The sequence below is a fragment of the Anomalospiza imberbis genome, chromosome 2 (genome assembly GCF_031753505.1).
Source record: "Anomalospiza imberbis isolate Cuckoo-Finch-1a 21T00152 chromosome 2, ASM3175350v1, whole genome shotgun sequence".
In the NCBI taxonomy this organism is placed as follows: domain Eukaryota; kingdom Metazoa; phylum Chordata; class Aves; order Passeriformes; family Viduidae; genus Anomalospiza; species Anomalospiza imberbis.
In genome coordinates this window covers 105,630,220-105,653,165 of record NC_089682.1, presented here as the reverse complement: position 1 = coordinate 105,653,165, position 22,946 = coordinate 105,630,220, and the positions used below count along the sequence as shown (strand labels likewise).

The 22,946-nt window shown below is 36.7% G+C and overlaps 1 protein-coding gene across 2 annotated transcripts in view; it reads right to left on the bottom strand.

Annotated features, from left to right (window-relative positions):
• Positions 1–22,946, bottom strand: part of GPC6 (glypican 6) — a 718,299-nt gene that overhangs the window by 316,696 nt on the left and 378,657 nt on the right. For both annotated transcript variants that reach the window (XM_068182446.1, XM_068182447.1), the window contains exon 3: positions 10,050–10,441. In XM_068182446.1, coding sequence (XP_068038547.1) covers positions 10,050–10,441 — 392 coding nt within the window. The remainder of the gene's footprint in view (positions 1–10,049; positions 10,442–22,946) is intronic.

Sequence of the window (22,946 nt, the reverse complement as noted above, 5' to 3'; positions counted from 1 at the left end):
AGAGGTGAGATGATGAAAGATACACAGTGGCTTATTTTTCCTATAAAACTACACCTTACTCATGATGGGTAGGTTTCCAGGTGCTTTCTGAACTTGTTTTGGTTCTGTCTTCCTATACCCTATGTGGTATCAATTTATCTTGAAGTTTAACTTAAGATCTTGAGGACCAAAGACAGCAGTGTGCTGTGAGCTGTCTCTCTGCTGCATTTCAAGCTAACTGTTAAAGTAGCCACCACTTCTTCAAAGAAAATGTCAGTGCAAATTCAAAACTAACACTCAGTTGGAGGAAAACTGATTTTTCCCCATTCATGCTATCCTTTGCACAGTAGCACACAAAATTAAATAGTTGTTTCAAATAAACAATGGATTGAATGGCACTCTAATATTAATATAATCAGGTAAAGCCAGCAACAACAAAACATAGATTTAGCCTGAAGAAATCAGACAAATAAATACCTCTAATAATTCTTTCAATGACTAGGAAATAGGCAGGTATAAAAGGCATTGTGGCCAGATCCAACCAAATTTCCATAGAAGACCTTAGACCTAAAAGAAGATGGCACTTGAGCTGAGCAGCTTTTCCATACAAGTTTCCATGGCTCCTAGGCTTGAGCTGGAGTTAATGCAGCTTGGATGCCACAGACTGAAGCAGGTCAATGATTGCATTCCCCAGAGAGAGACGACCAAGCACTTAGATCCATATGCATTCACTTGTTTTGGCACATGTCTGAAAAACAGGATTCATAGCAGCTGACTTGGTGTTCCATCACATCTACAGAGAGTGGTGAAACTCCTGAATCAGTAAATTTCTGGAGGAAAGAACACAGGTTGTCATTTCTTGCTTTCTGGTACTGTTTAAACACTTAAGGTGATTTTGTGAAATTTAGATAATATCTTTGGCAGCTCAGGCTTCTCTCTACCAATTAGGTGCATAAAACCTCCATTTGAAATAGCACAATTAGATTGGTGTCTTCTCTGTGGAGAGAGCTGCTGATGGTTCTGCGTCACAACTCAGTATGCAGAGAGCTGACTCAGGAAATGCAAGTTAGAGTGCACTAGTCCTGCTCAGCTGTGTCAGCTGGCCAGCGATTGTCTCATACACACCCACTTCTGGATCTACAGAGAATGCCAACACATGAACACGAATGAAAGCACTGTGAGATGAAGAACACAATAGGCAAGTGTAGATGCAATTCTGTTGCTGATTGATATGGAAGATCACGTAAGTGGGGGCTAAGTAGAGAGCCCATATGTGCTTCTTGAAGAAATCCAGCAATTTATTCACTACTGTATTCATACAAAATTGCTAAACCTTCTAAAATCAAAGAAGTCAGACTTGCAGAGTATTGGGACAGTCCAGAATATCAAAACATCTCTGGCAGTTTTAAATGAAAAAAATATTTTCAAGAATGGGAAAGTTGTTTGCAGGCTAAAACTGCACTAAGGTGTTGGGCAGCTGCAAAGTCTTTTACACCAGCGGCCAAAGGATGCCAAAGCATTATGAAGGACATGAAGGCATGTGTTGCATTAAAATCCTCCCTCTATATTCTTAATTTCTGCTCTTGGCCACTTAAAGGTGATAATTGTTCATCTGAGGCCAGCTAAATCCTCTCATCTTATTCAAAGCTCTTTTTTCCCCAGTTTGGTCTGGTACATTTAATTATTTTCTCAAAAACTCAATTCTTTTTAAGGGCTTAAAAATAAAAGGAGAAGGAGGAAAAGAGAAGGAGCAAGAGCAAAGATGTTCTTAAACATGCAGACCAAATGAAAGTGACATTTTATCTTTTCCAGAAAAAAAATATGGGAGAAACTCAGCAAGCTTGAGTATGTGGATAAGTTTAAAATTTCACAGATGACTAGAATTATTTACCTGACAATTAAGTTCTTCATTTTGTATTCCTATGTTCACACCATCTTTTTTTCTTTTTTGGCTGAGATATATTTTGAGATGCAAGACTTAAGCAGACAATGAAGCCAGTTGTAACTCACTCCTGAATAACTGAGAATTGAACTTAGATCCTTTATTGATTTCAGACTAAATTATCTGAAAGTCTCGAAGAAATTTGACTTCTTCACTATTTTCCTGATGACTTTGTTGGCTGCAACACTTAAGTAGATATGAATTTAAATTCCTGTTAGTATTCCTGATGCATTTTAGGTAAACAGATAGTTTCTTGGCTAATGTTTTCCATAGAAACCTGAAGGCCAAATAACCTATTAGGATCTGTTTTCTGCTTCTGTTTTCTGGCTAATATGAGAAATAAAATCAATTGCTTTTCTCAAATCATGATTGAAAACCAGTGCTTCCATAGGCTGTCTTTGACACAGAATTAAGACAACCTGTAAAAGGAGTCACTCTAAAAAGTCAGCAAGTTGTAAGATGATCTAGATCCCCTTGCATTGCTTAACCTTCAGACTTTTTAATCTCCTTCTTATTTCCATTTGATTCCTCTGAATTTTCTTTCACTTCCCTGTGCTAAAACAGCAAAAATCTAAAATGTGCTGTAAGATTAATTGCAGAATTTCTAAATACAGTGGTGTCAGTAAGCTCCTAGTTGAGCTTTGTATCTTCACCATTATTTTTATTATGACTTGAACATGTATCATGATATACATTAGGATACATCCTTTTTCCCAGGAATGTCTCTGAAAAAGTTCAAATTTTTTTTCTTACTATATTTTCTTCAGGTGCCATATCAACATATTTTGTAGGTGGTAAATAGATCTGATGTGAGAATTTTGAATGATTGTGTGCAAAATGTGCTTTTCAGCAATCCTGCACAAAAGCTTGATTAAAACAATTAATTTTCTAATGGGTCATGACAGTGTTTAATAATGTTGTTAAATTAAAATAGTCTCATTACAGTTCTTAATTTATAGTTAGAAGTTTCATGCAAAGCTGAACTAAAGGGTATTTGCTATGCAGTAGGCACTGAGCAAAACCCAAAACACAAAGTGAGCAAAAGAGCTGCAATCAGAAGATCTCTGTTTATGAATGATACAAAAAATCAAAAAAAGACAGGACTGCTTTGGATTCTGAGATGTGATGTGACCACAGTAGGAATAAAGCCAAACAGCAGGCCTACCTAGAGGGACACTCAGCAAGACTGACTGTCTTACTGAGCAACATGACTCAGTTACACTTGGGCTATTAAGTTCAATACCAAGGTAGCTGAATGATATCTAAAGACCTATGAAATGGAGAGGCCAGGCTGGATTATATCTGACAATCCTCATACGTAGGACATAGACTACAGCTTTTGTAGACCTACTATTGCCTTTTTCCTTTTGTTGAAGCTGCTGTTTCATCTTAGGCCTTTTCTCCTGAACTGCTCTTCTGGAACATCTGATGATTCCAGTGCACATAAAGTGGAAAATAGATCAGTGCACCTGCAGTATGTCTGGGATATCTGGAAGGCATTTGTTTCATTTCTCCATGAAATGTGTGCAATTAACTAGATCAGTTTATGTGCCTTTTCTTTCCAAAAAAGAAGGAAAGATATTCAGCACAGCTGAACCTCAATTCAAAGGAAACTTCCCAGAAAGAACTCAAGTGTGGATCCAATTCACTCCTGCTTTTGTGCCACAGACAGACACATTAGAGCTCTGAAATTCCCCTGGCTGGATAATCCTTGGGCTCCCCGCCTGAGGAACACCAAAGGAGAGGAAGAGGAAAAAAGAATGTGGCCCCATTCATGTCACAGTGTGATCCAGTTTTTGTAAATATATGTTAATTCAATGAAAACTCAAAGAATTAATGACTGAAAAAAACTTTAAAACAACAGACAGAGATGCAATCATAAAAGCTCTGCTTGCTCAGCTAGGCTCTTCCTAAACCAGCAGTTTGAACTGAGAATTAAAGCTGAAAACCATAGTCTTTTTAGATTTCCTTTCCTTCTGTGGCTTTAACAAGCCAAATCTCTTCAGCCAATGAAGTTAAAATATATAGGACACATAGCTCTTTATCTGTCACACCCTGCAAATCACATTTTCCAGGCTTAAAGTACAATTTGTTTAGGCTTTTAATTATCTGACTTATCACCATGTCATATTCCTCCCCCCTGCAATAATTACATTCTGAATCACTGTGTCATTCAATATTGGCCTTTATTTATGCCTCTCACAAAATGTTGAATGTTTATTTATAAACCATGAAAAGCAGAGTTTGTAAGAATATTGATTCAGTGTATTAGAAAAGCAGTGGCCTGGCATTCTGCAAGTAAAAGTAATCACAGACAATTATTAGAGACTGCTTTTCACTACTAATCTTGGGTTTAACCTTATAATTGTATTATTGAATTTATTTCACTTTGCTCATGTATCACCAGGTTCCTAAGAAGAAGTCTGATATTAACATAATTTAATAATATTCAGGGAATGAATGGTTTTAATTGGTTTAAAAAGAAGGAGATATATAGCCTATGCCATACAATGAGAAAAGTATTGTAACAGCCTCTTTTTATTTTGTAATAAATGATAATTAATATTTAAATGCAATAATGAAATAAGTTCTTAGTGGCTGGGTCACAAATCTTTGATGTTCATGCCACTAACAAAATCACTTAATGATGCCCCTGAGCTGAGCTTCACTTTACTCCTGGTATAAAAACTACTTTGGTTGCTGGTAGCATGAATTTTCAAGTGTCAAAGTCAAAGCCAAACTCAGAACAATTCTTCTTTTCCTAATCCCAATATACAATGGGAAGAAAGTGCTCAAATTCAGACAAAAAAAACAAACCAGAAAATGGCCAAACTTAGAGCAAAGCAAAACTAGCAAACAATAACTAAACCCCTAGGTCTCTGTAAATAAAAGTATTCTGCACTCACTTGCTGTTCCTAGTGAGGCAGATTTAGTGCAAGAGCCAATGTAGATGATTTTTTTCATTAAATAAGGAAGAGTTCTGAACCAAACATGGCATGTATAAAACAGAACCAGTTCCCAAGGAAAGACCGAGTGATAATTGTTGTAATTCAGCTGTTAATACATTTGGGAAAAGTATTTCAGGAATCACAGTCACCTGGAAATCCTGGATCCTTCTGTTTAAGAATGTTAATTCCCCATGTGTTTTTCTGCTTACACCCTCCACCACTCAGTGACAGTTCAAAGGTATTATTAAGATAACTGAGAATTCTTTGTTTAGAGTCAGAGAGAATAACAGCATTAATTTCTCACAAAGTGTCCAGAGCTCAGACACAGTAAAAGACGCACATGAAAATTATGCATATGTCTTTTCTATCACATTATTGGTAATCACAGCTAAGAGCAACTGCAGAAATATTTTCAGCAGCTTCTCCAGCTTAACATTAGATACTAAATCACAGCTTGTCAGGAAGGCTTGGTGGTTTTTTTGTTTTTGTTTAGTTCATTTTTTTTTTATCTAGGAAAAAGTTGATAACAAGTAAATTTAATAACAATAATATGTTAATATGCTATATTTTTATAGAGGAACAGGGAAGGACAAAAGTATTTTATTTTTAACCAAAAGGTATCAAAACAGACAAGCCAGGTTTTTAGAACCTAACAAAGTACTGAAAAAAACAGGTAGTAGAAAATTTAACTAATTATTTCTGAAACTGTAGTTCAAAATGTCCATAAACATCTACTACCTACAGCTTAAGAAAGTATACTAGTTGAGAAGCTCTGCTCCTATAATGACCTTTAAACTACTGCCACTGAGGTAAAATCAACGAAACAGACTTTTGACATACCCAAAATGGCAGTTCTGATGTTGCATACTGAATATTATATATTGAACCTGCATCAGGGCAAGTTCAGACTGGACATCAGGAAAAGGTTCTTCACTGAGAGGATGGCTGGTAACTGGAACTGTCTCCCCAGGAAAGAGGTCGTAGAACCAAGCCTGTCAGAGTTCAAGGAGCATCTGGATGAAGCTTTTAGTCATATGTGTTTTTTCTAGTAAGTCTTGCAAGCAGCAGGGAGTTGGATTCAATGATCTTTACAGGGACTTTTCAACTTGAGATATTTTTAGGAATTCTACTATATTAATGAATAAATTGATTTAAATGAAGAGTTAATTTTCTCAATTTAAGAAATAATTACTTTTTCCTCATATGCCTATATAACTTTCGAGAATATATATATATATATAATTTAGAAAGCTGGTCCATTCAAGCCAGTGGAAATATACTGCACTGAGTGGAGATTTAAGCAGCATAGCAGCATAGCACTGAGAAATGTAATGCATTAGAGTAAGAAACAAAAACATTTAAAAATCTCTGAAGATTAAAAATTGTAACTAGACTTAGAGTTCATGAAAATACTGTTCAACTAAAACAGTGTAATAAAAATTCAGGCAGATGGAAGCAACTGTGTCTGCTTGCAACTGAAATATAATATTTAAAAAATATACAAAAATAAGATGTCCTAACCACCCTCCCTCCCTCCCCATTTATCTAAGTGTGACTTACTAAATTAAAATCTCACTGACAAGCAAATTGCTAAACTACAAAATCCTATTGAAAGAGGAAAATGTTTCTGATATATGTTGTCTCCTTTGAGAGTGCTTGAGGACACACTTCATCGAAAAAAAGGAAGTGTAGCTCCTTTGCAAGGAGTACAATGGCTGCATTGTTTTCAGATATTACAACCTCTCTGAGGAAAAATCTTTAGAAAGGATATGTCCCTGACATTAGAGAGGGAACAAATCCTTTGTGTGTGACCCACCAACCCTCTACAGAAGTGGTCCAGAAGACAATGAGACAGTAGAGGCCTGAAGGAGATGTTGTTACCAACTTTCTCATTAGTCACTCTTTCTCATGGTATTTAAGGTGTAGGCTCAACATTTTTCTATGTCAGCGGCGGTTCAGTGAAATAATGGGCCCACAAATAGAAAGCAGAAAATCTTTTAAGCTTTTGATGTTGCAGGTAGAAGATCCCCCTCTGTTCCCAGCCAGAGCAGAGAATGGAAAAAGGATTTTATAGAAGAACTGCAACAGTTCTTCCTTTCATTTTCTGTCTTTATTCATTTCTCCTGACTTATCCAGATATGGCATCCTTATCACAGAATCTCTCAATATTAGAGTACAATGAGAAAGAAATCTGTGCTGAATTTGGATGACTTTCAAAACAGCAACAACAGATGTTTACCTCTCTCATTTTTGGTTGCAGTTATGTGCTAACTCTAAGAAATGGCTGTAGTATTTTAAAATTATATTTAAAGAAAAGGATTTGTCATTTTCCACAGAAGATAAACCAGCATAAAAGTCCACAGTTATGATATGGCAATGAACGATTCATTCTCAGAGTAATCACAGCCTTTCCACGGGACAATTATTAATCTTGAATATTTGCTGCCATTTGGGGCTCTTAATACCTGCCTCACCAGGCTGCATGGAACACAAAGTCCCTAAGGCCAGAAATTGTTTTGCATATGCTGAGGGTATGAATACAGCCACCAAGATTTTAATATCAAAGATAGTCCTGCAATCAAAGTGTATTCTACATTTAAGCACAATGTTGATTTTATCAATTTTTAATAGCATCACATGATAATTATCCTAAAGAAATGTGACCAGCAGGTCACCTGTACTCTGCTCTCAGAGAAGACCCCACCTGGATTAATAAATCCAGCTCTGGAATCCTCAGCATCTCAGGAAAGACATGGACCTGTTGTACTGGTCCAGAGGAGGGCCACAAAAATGGTCAGAGGGCTGGAGCACCTCTCTTATGAAGACATGAGGGATTTGGGGTTGCTCAGCTTGGAGAAGAGAAGCTCCAGGCAGCTCTTATTAGCAACCTTCTAACACTTAAAGAGCATTTATAAGAAAGATAGGGATGGGATTTTTATTAGGGCCTGCTGTGATAGGACAAGAGGAAATGCGTCAACTCACGCCCATCATATCACACCATGCCCCACTGTGAAGAGCTTTGTTGCATTTCTTTAATGACCTCCCTAGTGGCACCAGGTGCAACTGCTGTGCCCTTGAAGTAGCCTCTTCTCCAGAATGAAGAAGACCTAGTCCCACAGGCTCAAGGACAAGTAATACAGTCCAGATCATGATGGTGGCCTCCACTGAACTTGGTTCTGTTTATCATTTTTTTTTTTTTTTTTGTACGAGAAGGGTCAAAAACTGAACACAGTGTTCTAGATGTAGTCTAATGGAGCATCACTATGTGTCTACAAAGACACTGTTGTGTCTTGCACCACCCTTTTAACAATGATTTCAAGTGTTTCATTGATGTTAAAAAAACCCAAAAAACAACAGAAATACTATTCTGCTACTGTTATCATCTTCAACTGACACTATGAAAAGACCCACTGTATCATTGCAGAGCTAGCAGTTCTCATTACAGGATCATAGGATCATCTAGTGATCTTGTTATAAACCCTTTTCTTGAGAGGGTTATGTACCCAAAGCCCAGAGGCTGAGAGGAACACAGTTTCTGGATATGTGACAGAGACACCTGCACATTCTGTACAGTCATGTACATACACAGGGAAAGTGACATCTCAGCTGACAATTCAGACCTTAATCTGTGAGGGATTCACAAATTATGCATCAATTACATAAATTACACAGTTTACTCTCTACAGTCTGATCCAGCAAGACCTAATGCCTGCTGACAACAGTGACATCAGAGCTCTGCGCTCACTTAGAACCTGACCCATGGGGACACCATCACTCTTCAGAGGAAATCTGGGGCTGTTGATATATGCATTCTGCACATTTGGAGGCTAAAAGGCTGCATCTGCCCCCAGCTAGACTAGGCAGCCGGGGTTTCACAGCAATACACTGACACCATTCAGAAAGACTGCAAGAACTGACAGTGCCAGAAATCAAAGAAAGGCAACCCTGAAGCTCAGGAAGGCACTTGGAGGAAGAGACTTTGGTTTTAGCTGACTAGCAAGGATCACATATTTCATCCATTGAATTTTAAGTGCAAAATGACCTTTTTCTCCCATGCAGTCTCCCAGACATAAAACCAGGTTCTCCCTTCCTCACTACATTTCTAGCTCCATGGCTCCTCAACTTGTAATTGCAAAATATCATATAACACAGATTAAGAAAAGTTTAAAAGCCCTGTCTTGTTGAGTGCTTGAGCTGCAGTCTATTGTACAATGTATCAGCTCTACCTCACCTTCTGATTGTGGTTTAAATGAAGCAAATGAAATGGTCCTCTTGAGGCAGAGGAGTGGCTTAGGTTTGTAAATGTGGGAAAGTATTGGATGGGCCAAGCATCCAAATTACTCACACAATTATTGTTCAGAAGCAAGTATTTGAGCATTTCACAGTGTATGTCATGAAAGTATTTCAGAATTCAAGGTCCAAATACACTCTGAGGACTGTGAAATAGCGAGGTCACAAAGCAACTATCTAGCTGGAACACTGATTCAGAAAGGTATACCTGATTTTGAAATACTGTATAAAAGTCATTCAGGCACATTTGTGGTGCCCAGATGGGTTATTTTTGTGTGGGTTTTTTTCTTTAATTATGTGAAGCCCTCAAGGATTATAATTGTCATAAATATTTGCATAGATAAATAATTAAAACTAAAATAAATGTGAGTCAAACCATCCTTTGGGAAAGCTCAAGCTTCAGAGGTGTCACTGTTTGTCTGTTTTTTTCATCAGAAACATGACTAGGCATTTCTAACAAAATCCATCACCCAGCTGCATGATGAATGAATGCTGTGAGGGCTGTACTTTCCTAATGAACAGCAGAATAAATTTACTTGAAACATTTAAATTCCGATCTAATCCCCATCTTTTATATATGTAGCCAGTTTTGAATTACAAATGACAATCATTAACATGCTATAACATTGATGTATATTGGTATTTTACTATGTCCTAAGCACAGAGAAATGCTTTCCAGTCAGTATTGCCTTAATATACCCAGAAGGAACTGAAAAAAAACATTGCTCCTATTTATGAACTTAGGATGGATACATTGCTAGGCATTAAAACCAACCAAACACACTTCCTTGTACTGAAAAAAAAAAAAAAGGCACAAAGACAGATTTCAATTGTCTGGCAAGTTGAGAACAAATTCAAGCTAAAAAAACCCCACCCTGATTTTAGATTACCTTGGATACTCTGTTCGCAACCTCTCTGCCTACTGTCAGCCCCTGAACAAAGGTGCGTGCAGCAATGAACGCTCTAGTCACTTGAACCTTCAGCTTCCTGGGCACATCTCCAAAGGGCTTCAGCTGGTCTGTGTACTTGCTTACACACTCCAGGTAGTCCTCACTGAAATGGTACTGGGGGTTTATAAGCTGGAACATCCGCTCCAGCAGCCGAGCCCAGAAGTCGTTCAGCATTTCCTCCAGGTTCACGTTGCCTCCTGTGTAATAGCGCTTCAGCTCCGTGAAGAGGTCCTGGAACACCTCAGAGTTCTGCATGTACAGCATGCCGTACGTCCGGACAAACATGTCGTTTAAGGATCGCTCCGCGTTCTCCAGAAGTTCTCGGAAAAACTCTGCAGGGAAAACCAGCAGGTGTTAGTGGCCATAATAGTAAGGTACGAAGGGTCTTCTTATTGCATTCCCAACTCATCATAATTTGTCTTAATAGGTTGATACCACAGCATTTTACTAGAGAAATTCATCATTTGGATAGGAAATAGCTCTATTAAGAATTTAAGAAAAATAAAGTATAAACTGAATTTCCTATCACAGTCAAAAGATGTAGAACCTATACCACTGAGCAGAAAACCCCATTTTAAAGAACTTCAGTGAGGGTAGTTCCACTTCTTCATGTGCTATTTGAACATAGCAATCCCTGTCCCTCCACAACCATTAAACTAAATCTTCTAAGCTAAAAGTAAAGTCACTAATATGATGATTTAACTGAAAATTTAATGATTTTATAATTTGGATTCCACTTTGATCAAGGCTTTACAGTGTAGAAGCAAGCCATGGAAATAAATCTGAACGCTTATTTGCATATATTCTTGAAAAGAACTTGAAAGAAACTTCAGTGGAAATGAGAAGGATCCTTCCTAAAATTGTCACATGTCTAGGTAATGGTAAAAAATGTTAATATATTTAATAATTTTTTACTCTGCTGAAGAGCAGTGCTAGAACCCTCCACCAGTCATGTCACAGCCATCCTACTAATTCCAGTTTGTGCTGGTTGTTTATTTTGGAGGTGCAGGCATTAAGGTTTTCTTGAAAGGATTTCAGACAACTGCTTTGGTGCCTTTTATCTACTGAGGCCTAAACCATAAACAATTTCTAAATTTTGGCTTGTGGAAATTATTCTTACTGGAAACTGAGCCCATGGGATAAAGTAGAAATATGTAATCATCTCTTCTGTTCAGATTTTTTAATTGCAATATGGTACTTAGGATGTCCCAAAAAATTCACTGAGCATGTACAGCAGTTCTTTAAACCCAGCTGACCAAAGCAGGCATAGTATCTCCTGGCTTTCAGAAGATTCCATCTTTTTACATGGCTTGCTGTAAATCTTCTTGGAAAAAAGTCCTGTAACTGCTGTGGTGTAAATGAAGCATTGCAGACAGCAAAGCAGAAATGGCAAAACCTTTGGCAAAATGTGCTTTTGCTGCAATTAAATGATTTGCAGTGAAGCAGGATTCATCACACACCAAGTCTGGGATACCAGGTTCTTAATTTGTGGTCACTGCCCATAGACACATCTGTGTGTGCTAACTGCAGGGATGTGCTGACTTCTCATGCTCTTGGCTAATGCTATGATGTGAATAGTCCTTTAACACAGGGCACTGCTATGGCTACAGTGACTTATTAAAATGCAGAACCACTGCAATGCTAAAGATAGGACAAAAATTAAGACTAAGTAAGGAAAAAATCTACACTAAATTTGAGGGTTTGCAACTGTGATCAGATGAAAGCAGAATCCATTGAATACTGTGGACCAGTCTACAAAGACTCAGCAAGAAAATAATCTCTTATCTTTGGCAGAAGTTGTGCAGAGCTGCAGCCTTTGATCTCCTGGATAACTGGAAAGGGGTTATTATGGAAATGTACACACAGAACACTGAGAACATACTTGCTACATCAAAGCATTTATTAAAGGGAAAATATCGTCTAATAAATATATCAACGTCTAAACTGTCATTAAAACTGCAGCTCTTCAGAAGGACTAAATTGCATTTGGAAAAGGATATGCTTTTGCCAAATAGTTTATGTAGGGAAAAGGAAAAAAAAAAGGGAAAAAAAAGGGAAGAAAAAAAAGACATCCACAATAAGAATTTTGTTGCCAAATAAAATAATTAGAAGTATACAACATATAGGCTTCTGTTTAAGAGGAAAGTGAAACAAAGCTTTTTTTCATTGCTAGCCCTGATCTAGTGATGTCTTTGACATCTAAATCACCATGATTACTATTTTGTACATTCAGCATTTCTTCTTCTAGAAATAATGCACACTGACTGCACTGCTGAATACATCTAATTCTCTAGTCACGCAATCCAGAAAGCAAAAACATGGCAGAGAACCTGGGGCTTAAATTAAAATTTGTTTTAAGGCTGGAGGCAGGCTTTCCCACCAGTGCAATTGAATGACAACAGCCTATATATGCTGGGAGGCTGCTATAAACAACTCACATGCTGGCTCCTCACAATCCATAGCTATACTGGGAATCCCACTCTTTATTTTAAAGGATCATGCCACTGCATAAGTCAGTCACAGCAAAGCTTAACTGCATTTGCTGACAGCTCCTCTTGTCTGAGATTATTAGTGTATTCTTTCTTTGTGGGGGTGCATTATTTAACAGTCTCATAGTCAGCTTGTTGGAAGCTAACCAAACTTTTCAGGGAGGGGTAGATACTTATTCCCTGCTTGTACAGCATCCAGCACAATGTGGTCCATGCTGGTCACAATCTTTATTTTTACTGTGGTACAAACATTTCCAGTAGAGAATTCATGATAGTCCTGAATGTGAAGCCATACATATTAATTCTGTAGGAAAGCTAATGTCCTCTAAACTACAGCACATTTATTTAATTTTTAGTCTTCTTACAGGTCTCTAGTCTTTGAGAGCTACTGCTAAAGGTAAATTATGCCATTAAAAAGTTGGAGTGTTAGTCTTTTGCACACTTTGACACAAAAGACAGTTAAGAGAGCTATCTGCATCAGTAACCCCATGCAGGATTAGAATAATAAATCAACAGCAACTACAAAAAAGTTCCAGACAGAAAGAGATCTCCCATGTAGTGCTAATTTCTCAACCAACTCACATGCAGAAAAATGAATGCCGCTGTGAAGGATTGCTTGCTGTTTTAGTCTGCAAATCTCCCATATATTAAGAAGGTAGTCTGCTTTGCAGTGCTTATGTATACAAACTGTGTCCTGGCGTAACGGAGCACTTGTTCGCTTACATCAGTAGAAACTGTATGTACTTCCGCAAAGGCTGAATTTTGCCATGGTCTTCACAGTAATGTAAAAATTTTATGTTCATTGCAAAGATGATATTTCATCAACCTGCAGGTAGTTTTTGAAAACTAATGTAATTTTTCAGCTTCAAGTAAAAGAATGAAGATGAGAGAGACATTAGTCATGTTGCTTAATGTGCTTCTGGAAGGCACTCAAGTACTAGGGTGGGAGAGGAGAATCTATATGAGACAGAGCTGTGCAGTGCTTTAAAATATATATCTTGTGATTTTTTCTTGCTGCTAAAATAGGTTGTCATGAGCAGTGTTAATGCTGGAAATAATTTTTCCTAATTTTAAGTGATGATTCATTCATATGACAGTATATGTGTTATGTATGTCTTTTGTTCCCATCATGTTTTCATACAGATTTAATTTATTAACCAGAGGATCTCAGGAAGCCTGTTCACTTCTACGAGGTAGTTGGAAAGAATAAGGTCTAAGGCACACTGAGATACTGAAAAGATGGAGAGAAGATTGCTATTGCAAGCCATTACATGCTCTGTGTATGCTTAAATGGTGGGTTTCCAGTCCATTGATCACACTTCAGATTTCATTTTTAAACATTATTTGTAAACTTAGGATGCAAGATAGATAATAACAGTCTGCAAATGAAGTCTGAATTGTTTTAAAATATTTTGGCCATGATAAGCCAACTCAGTCACAAGGCGAAAGGGCAGAATTGCTAGACTCCATTACTGAAAGGTAGGAACAGTTCACAGATTAAAAATAATGTCTTGTTAGCTCTCACAGTACTTTGCCAACTTCAAGTTGACATTCTCATTCTATTTTGACGTAGGGAAACCAGTGCCATAATGCAATTCAACATGGACCCGGTCTATTTCCAAAGTGATAACCAGTAGTCACCGTAAGTCAATGGATCAAGATTAGGGATAATATTGCAGCATGACTGATGTAATAATTGCTTTTAGCAAAATATATGCACAAATACCTAGAGGCAATTTTTACAGACACAAATTTGTATTATGGTAGAGTGGATATTCTATGATCATTCCCAGCCTGATAAGTTCCCTTGCATTTTCTTTTCCTCTGTAATAAGCAAAAGCAATGTCTGACTATGGGACAAGATGCAAAGCTAGAAAGAGTTTGTTTTCTAATTCCTAAAACCAAAAATATATTCATGAGCTCTAAGACCAAAAAGACAAAAAGATAATTTCATTTAATTATCATATATTCTGCACAGTTTTCCTTTTTAGCAGAATTTGAGACCTGAAGACATAATATGGTGCACCTGATACACTGTTAGCTAAGAAAAAGCCAGCTCAGCTGCACATAGCTCTGGACAGTGATATATGCCTGATTTTACATCATTCTTTATATAAAACACTGCTCAGGACGACATCCTGATTTCATCTATCATTGACTAACAACACCCAAACCCTACTGGCAGTTCCCCACTTTTCCAAGAGCTCTAAGGATTTAGATATGTAAATTCTACTAGTCTTTTCCATTCTACCATGATCTACCACTTCCTGTGAAGATGCGCATGTATTTACACCCTGTACACACTTGGTGTACCTAACTTCATTGCAAACTGTTGAACTTCCTAGTCCTAATAAGGCTGATGGTAAGAGAATATTAGAATTCATGTAAATGGACTATGCTTTTTGAGAGAAAGAGTCTTTGGGGAGTTTTTTAGGTACAGATATTTGCATTCATTAAAAATACCAGTGTCAGCCTTTTTCTGCATCCTGTTTCTGTCTGTCTTTCTTTGTTCAGGAAGTCATTAATGAAATAAAAATGTGTTGGTGAAATCTTCACCTTTTTTTGGTGAAATCTTCATCTTTTTTGTTGCAAAGGCTTTATTGTTTTCTCTTTATTTAAAGATATTCCACAATGGCATCAATTAATGAAAGTTGTGATTTATCTCAAGGAAATTCAAATGAAATTAACCTCTGTGGATTATATGCCTTTTCATTTTCCAACTGCTTTAGGTTTCTGGAGTCTTTCTTTAAACAATAACTAACCTTACGAAGCAAAAAGAACTCAATTTAACTTCCTGATTCAGAAAAAAAAATTGTTGTAGGAGAGTATTTACAGCAGATTACTTTTCTTCCTCAGTTTTGACATTACATTTGTTTTATACTCAAGAGCAAACACATTGCTTGCATAAAGCTACCAGTGCACTGGTATTACTTTTTAGTCAGCCTGAATAGCTAATTTTAAAATTTCCTTACAGCTTTGACCTTTAAAAATACTCAACAGTCACAAATTGGAAACAAATTTCATCTTCCATTAGAAAAAAACAAAATTTGCAGAGTGATGAAATTTGTAGAAAACTGCTCTCTGTTTTTAACCCATTTTGAATATATATATATATACATTGCATTTAAAGCCAAGAAATACAAGTCCAATAATTAAATGTGCCCTATAACTGCAAATTTCAGAATAGGTGATTTATATACTCAAGTTATGTTTTGGATATGTGTGAAATTATCTATCTGCTAATGGATAGCTTTTTAGACTGTTCCAGACCTGTAAATAACATGATATTAAAAAATCTTTTTAATCCAAAAAATCTTTTGGATGCAACTAAATTTTTTAGAAGCGCAGTCTCAAAGGTTGTGAGTAAAGATGAGAGTCTCTTCCCTCTGTAATCCCTCCATTTCTCAGACTACTGCAAGACTTGGTAACAGCAGATAATTCACTGTGATCTTCTCCCTCACACCTATCCAGAGCCTGTGACTTCTTCCCCCTTATGGGTCAGGATATTGCGAGAAAAGAATGAGATACGGGGGGAGAGGAACCACTGAGCCTTCATCCTTAACCACTCCCCACTGTGGAGCACAGAGACAATGCAAACAGGACTGTCCTAAGCTAAAATGAGGGACATGAGGATGGGAAAGAAACACAAACACATCTATGATGGGCTGGGTTGGACAGGGTGGATCCAGTGCACGAAAAAGGAAAAAAAGCTATGCTGCTTTTTATGCATCAAATGCCATTATCAGAAAGGGAAAGAACTTGACAAAGAATTTAAGGCATTATTTAATGCCAAAGTACAAAGGATCTGTTGTACAAATGAACATTAATACAGAGTTAAAGGATCTGTCATCTACTCAGAGCTGATTACATGCATCGATAAAGGCTTATAAGACTTTATTCTGCAACACCAAAATCAATAAGAAGATTATCAACAACTTCAGGGGATGCAGGTGCAACCTTCAAATGCTAAATCTACTGTTCTTTCACTGCAAAAGGTCATTTGAGTATGCATGAAAGGGAGACTTCATCCTGCCAATGACTCTGTACAGACACTCCTGCAACTAGCTGAAACACGTAAGTTTCACACGAGGAACATTAGACATTGCATATACTTTTTGAAGTCTTTACTGCACTCTAGAATCTCGATTCTGTTGCATGTGGTACTTTATACTGATAATATATCCTTGGCTGTAAATATGAAACCTGAAATTCTCAAGATGCCCTCAAAGAATTCATTGAACTTGGAGCAATAACAAAGACAGAAAATTCTAGGAATAAAAACAAAACAATGAGATAGTTTTACACATAATTTATATATACACCAATAACTATCCCTGAAGGTTCTGCTTTCATTATCAAGTGGAAAATGCCCAAGTGAAGTACTCATAAAACGTAAGCAAAATGTTACATGGCATCAGAAGATTACATTCTGGAATATTTATGAAAGGATATTTAAATGCTTACAGAAGTAGTATTGTCATGAATATCCATGACCAAAGAGAGATGTGTAGCACTTCATGGATATCTGTGAATTTCAGAAAGATGAATTTTACATCATATGTTCATAAAAATGCATAACACCTCATGAAAGATTCATGAGTCACCACAGTTTCTTCTGAAAAGCATTTAAAGCTTTCATGAAAATATTAACAATATATAAACTATGGGACTCAGTGCAACAATTGTTTTAAAATATAGAGACTGTACGATTTTTTGCTACGTATCACTAGAGGCTATTAAACACCCAGTTCAATAGTTAAAGAGATTTACCATCTAAAATTTTGTATGAAAATTCCTTGCCATGCCTATAATCTACAACCATCTTCTAAACATATTAGAAGTTTGTTGACTCTTAATACAAAGAAGTGTAAGGTGGACCAGAAGACATAGGGGAAAATTAACAACAAATTGCCTTGTTACAGTCTAGATAAAAATTAATTTGGGAAAATTTATATATTCTGTCAAAAAAAAAAAAAAAAAAAAAAAGAGGCAAATTTTTGATAAGCAGGTCTGAAATCAGAGGCAGTATTTGCTATCACCAGACTCCTGTGCTGTTCAGAGGTCACAGGAGTTGTGCTGGGGAGGAATGTGGCCCTGAAGTCACTGTGTGCCTTCACATCTGTTCTTAAAGTAGACAACTTGAACTGACTGCAGGTAGGAGTGACACATGAGGAAGGACACTCTGGCTGGCCAGAGGAAAACACTGAAACCTTCATAGACTTTTATTTATAATGGGGTGATCAGCCACAATTTGACAGCAGCGACACTGGGCTTTGGAGGCAGAAATCTCAGCCTGGGTTTAGGCGTGTGTGGGATTGAAGAGGGCTTGCTCACCTCTTTTAGCATAGTGTCTTCTTTATTTTCTTCCTCCAACTTTAAACAAAATAGACTACTGTACAGAACTGTCGTTGAGGTATTTGAAAACAATTTCTTGAGCGTTACTTAGCTTCAAGAAAGAGGTGTTTTCTGAAGCATCGAGTGGATAAGATGCATTCAGTGAAGTACCCAGTAGGAAATGAAGGTGTGAATCCCAGTGTGGAAAGGTGGGGTTTTAAACTGATCTAACTGGCTGCATCACAATATGTTTAAAATTAGAAGTGCAGCTACTTTCATGTCACAGTAGCAAGTATAGGAATCTAAAACATATTTGCACAGTTGTATTTATATAATGTAACTGCAGTAAATCTGTTGCTGTTTGCCTTTCAATCTCATTTCACCTTTTCCCCTTTTTGAAGAAGGCTCATTTTAGTATTTAGAAAGAAATCAGTTTATTCCATAGAAAAACACCAAAATCTTTAGATGTTTGATCTGAGACAAATACTGCTGAAATAACTGCAAAGAATTATATTTGAGCTAACCAGCAGAAGCCTGCTGTAAGGGCAGATTGAAGTTTGACTGCCTATGAAAATTATTATGTACGTAAAATCAATTTTGAATATAAGTCTGCACCTTAAGAGGTAATGAAGTCATGTTGATGGTTTATCCAGACACCTCTGAATGCAGCTAATAAGTTCTGTTATGGTTTAGCACTACTAACAAAAAATATAAAGCTACCTCCAAGAAAATTTACCTATTTTTGAGCTTATCCAATTTTTCTACACCAACACTCAAAGGAACCCCAGATACCCCAAGAAGTATTAAATCCCAGCTGGTTTCCCAGTTGTTTCTTGACTATTTGGACACTGAGCACATGATTATTTGTTACTGACATAATGCCGATATGATTGAATTTCTTGCTTGTAAATTGTGCCACATGTTCAAACTTCACTGAAGCAACAAACTTAGTTTTATGACAGCAAATTAAGCGAACTTAAATGTTCTCAGTTTATTGGAGGGATTATTTTACTTTTTTTTCCAAGGCAATAGTAGACAAGTTAAAGACCAGCCATGGTCCTAGAGATCAGATTTGGGGAATCAGCGACTTAAGGCAATGCATAAAATCCTAGATTATGGATAAGGTTAAGGACAACAGAGTTGGCCTCAAATAAACTACAAATGTAAAAAAATAGATATATTACATTTAGAAGAAAACAGTCTTTTAGATTCTGGATCTGCATTCATGTACTAGTAGAAAGACCTTGGGTCCCCTAAGGAGCTTTGGGAAGTCAATAAACTTTCCTACCTGGATGTTTCAAAGATCAGGGATTAAAAAATGAAGTCAGTATTTGAATAGCTTTAAAGTCAACACAAATCTTCATCTACAGACATCAGTTCACTGGATCAAGATGCATGAATAATTTTTATCTGACCTACCTTCTTACCAGAATGTTTTCTTCTCTTACAAGGCTGTCTAGTGGGAAAGCTTTCCAGTCACTAAGAAACTGATTATCTAAGATATGGCACAATGAAATGAAAATCTAGCTGTACAAGATTGGTATATAGGGTTATGTTAGATTTCAAACAATATAACCTAATTTTTATCTGATTGAACGACACAAGAGTGACCTTAAAACTCCTAGGCCAAGTTTATTTGAAGAATTGTTTCTATTTATTAGCTGCTGTGTTGCTTATGTTTCCACCTACATGGATATGTCCATGTAGTGACAGCAAAGTTTTGTGCTTCTGCTGCTGGTCTGCTGATAAGTTGCTGAACATATTGAACATATTGACAAGAATATTTCAATGAACCCAAAAGCTGTTGACTATCTAAGCAAACAAATTATATACTTCACTGCTTCCTAGTTTTGTGAGGAATAGGATGGCTCAGTGGGAGGTAGGAGCCTTAGAAACTATTTCTGGATTATTTTGTAGGGTCTTTATTTGTCTGTTGGTAGGGATAGAAATCACTGGAATTCCAGGCCCTCTTCCATTTACTGCTTCTTCCATCTTTGCAATGTTGAGACCTTACTGTCTGCCTTCTTTGCAACACAGTCCTCATCCCTCTCTCTCTGACATATGTAATCCTCACATTACATGGTTTTTTACCTGAGAGCTTGATGGGGAAGCATAGGCATAGGCCATGCTTTCCACATTAGTGTCCAATGCTTCCTCCTGAGGTGGAGGTGAAGTGGAGACTGCACCCTTCTGGTGGCAAGGGCTTTTCATTCAGTCCCTAGAACTGTTGCTGGACAGTATTTCCTTGTGTAATATTTGGGTGTTACTCCAGCTTGTTTGGCTACAACAGTAATGCGGCAGTATGAATGTTTGGGAAGAAAATCCCACTAACCACTTTTCTCATATAAATCTTACCAGCTGAGAGTTACAGCCCTCTGAGATGAGATTTAAAGAACAGGTTGAAAAGCTGATCAATCCTACTGGGCAGCAGGCAGTGAAGGGGCTAGGGTGCCCTGCACTGACTAAAGGTATTGTACTTGTTTTCCTGCACTAAACTACTGCAGAAACCTTAAAATAAGGGAGGATAAGCACAAATGAGGCAGTACAGGTGAATCAGGAAAGCAAAATTAGAGGGGAAAATAATAGTCGGAGAGAAGATAGAGAAGCAGAGAAATGGCAACTGAGTGAAACAGACAAAGTGCTAAGAAGAGAGCTCAACTTAAGTTTTCCAAATGTTTCTCAGAGTTTATCAATATTGCCAAAACCATCATCCTTGAGCACACAGGCAGAAGAAGGGTCTCAAAAATTGAATGTCCAGGCTACACATTGATTCACTTCAGATACCCAGCCAAGGAACCTCAGCATGAAGCCTTGCTCTGCCTTTATGTTCTCCTTGGGGAGAGAATGAAGGAGAGGAGAGAAAGAAGGATTTAGATCAGAAGTCTAGCTTGGGGTTTAAATTGGGGGCTCCACTTCACATCCTGCAGGAACCTGTCCTTTATATCAACCCCACTGGATTAGAGCTAGTATTTTCATTTAATGCATGTAAAAAGATATGCTTGATAATATGATTTTAGGCCTTCCATTACTGCATTATCTGAAAGACTAAAGTTTTTAGTGGTCTGGTGAAATAAAGAAGCAAAATGAATTCTTATTTTAAGTGATTGTTGCAAAATATTTTATGCAATAACTTTGTTCTTTATTAGTTTCCCTAATGTATATATGCTTAGTCATTTGGGAGAAACATTCAGACATTGCACAGGATAAGGGTCAAACAGTATATTTCAAACAGAAATAGGGATTCCTTTGAAAAGGACATAATAGAGAACATGCTTCCTGTTTTTTAATTGAGACACCATTCAACATTCTTTAATGAGGACATTAATAATTGTGGAAGGACTTTCAAACTCACAATAAAACACCGATAACTTCTGAAAAATGTAAATGTTAGGGATTTTACATGTTAGGTGAGACTAATTACCTTGGTCCTCTGCCATAATAATAAACTTCATAAGTACATTATAATTTTATGTAGCCTGGATGGTCTTGGATTTTAAGTGCTTCCACATTTACAAACCATGTAATTAGAAATGTGTTTCCAATAGGTGACTTTTATGTTAGGGTTCAGCATTAAATTGTGTACCCATTATCTAGAGAACATTCTCCATTTTCATTGAAGAAGCATTATTTTATTAGTCACACATCCCTTTCTTGCAAAGACCATATGTTCACTCAGACTTGCCCATAATATGTGCATATATAATACATTTTAATTGATTTTTTTATGTTTCAATGTCACAGTAATTGCAATAGGTATCATCCTGCCTACCTAATACATATTTATTAATTAAAAACATTAATTAATATGCATTAGGTATAGTTTATACCGTAAGTCACTTAATACAGGAAAACTCAATTAAGTAGCTGAAAATGTAACTACTACTAGAGGGTACTTAAAAATCTTTTTTGTTGATTACACAGAAACAGCAGCTTTTGTCTCTGGAATCAAGACATACTGAAATATTTCATAACACCATGAATACCCCACATTTTTTTTCTTCTTGTTGCTACTACATGTATTTATTTTAAAATTGGCCTCCTCTAAATATTTTTACTTATTCTGAGGAGTCTTCAAAATTTGTATACCCATCAAAGGCTCTGAGTAATTCTGATCTAGCTGAAAGTAATTTTCATAGTGATTTCTTATAATCTGAACATCAACATAACTTATTAAAAATGTAAATTTATTTTGGCATCATTTTACTTTGTTTATTTTGGGGGGGTGTTTGTTTATTTGTTTTTTAATTTGTTACACTGTGGGTACCACCTAAGAAATAAACAGGTTCCTTCTTTGCAGAGGAACTATTTCTTCTGCTTTAACATACCTCTGTCTCTGAAAAATCTCAGACCTACCCTCTATTTCTTTTTCTTTTGTGAAGTTAAGGAGTTTGACAGGAAATAAAAAATTCAGTCTCATGTTGTTTTGCTGCTGGCTGATACATTGGTATCAGGTCCAAAGGGCCTCTTGTTATCCTTCAAAGCCAAATGTGAGAACATAAATACATGGTCTGCTCTGCACGGATAGAAAAGCCAGAGGCACAAATCCAGACCCACCAAAAAGAACTAAAGGATTAGAAAAATATACACATTTTAATCCTTTGAATTACTTCTGTATTCAATGCTTAGGCCTGGACTTGACATGGGAAAATGAAGAATTTAATCATATTTCTTTTTTTAATACAAGAAGTAAGGTCATCAATGTAATTAATTTAATCACATATATAATTTAGAGCATAATATAAAATTTAGAAAGTTCATGCAAACAAGGACATGGAAAAAAGATGCCTGTTCACTAAAGCTTTTTCTAAAATGTCAGGTAAGATTTAAAAAGACATAGAAGTCTAGAAATCATTTTTTAACAGATTTAGGAGAGGAAGGACTTCTGAATTAATAAAAACAGATTTTTTTTTTTTTAAATTTTACATCACAGAATCTGCGTTCTTCACTTCTGTCTATGCATATGAGGGTCATGAGTCCTGGATCTTTCCATTTTATTATTGTCTCATTTACTCCT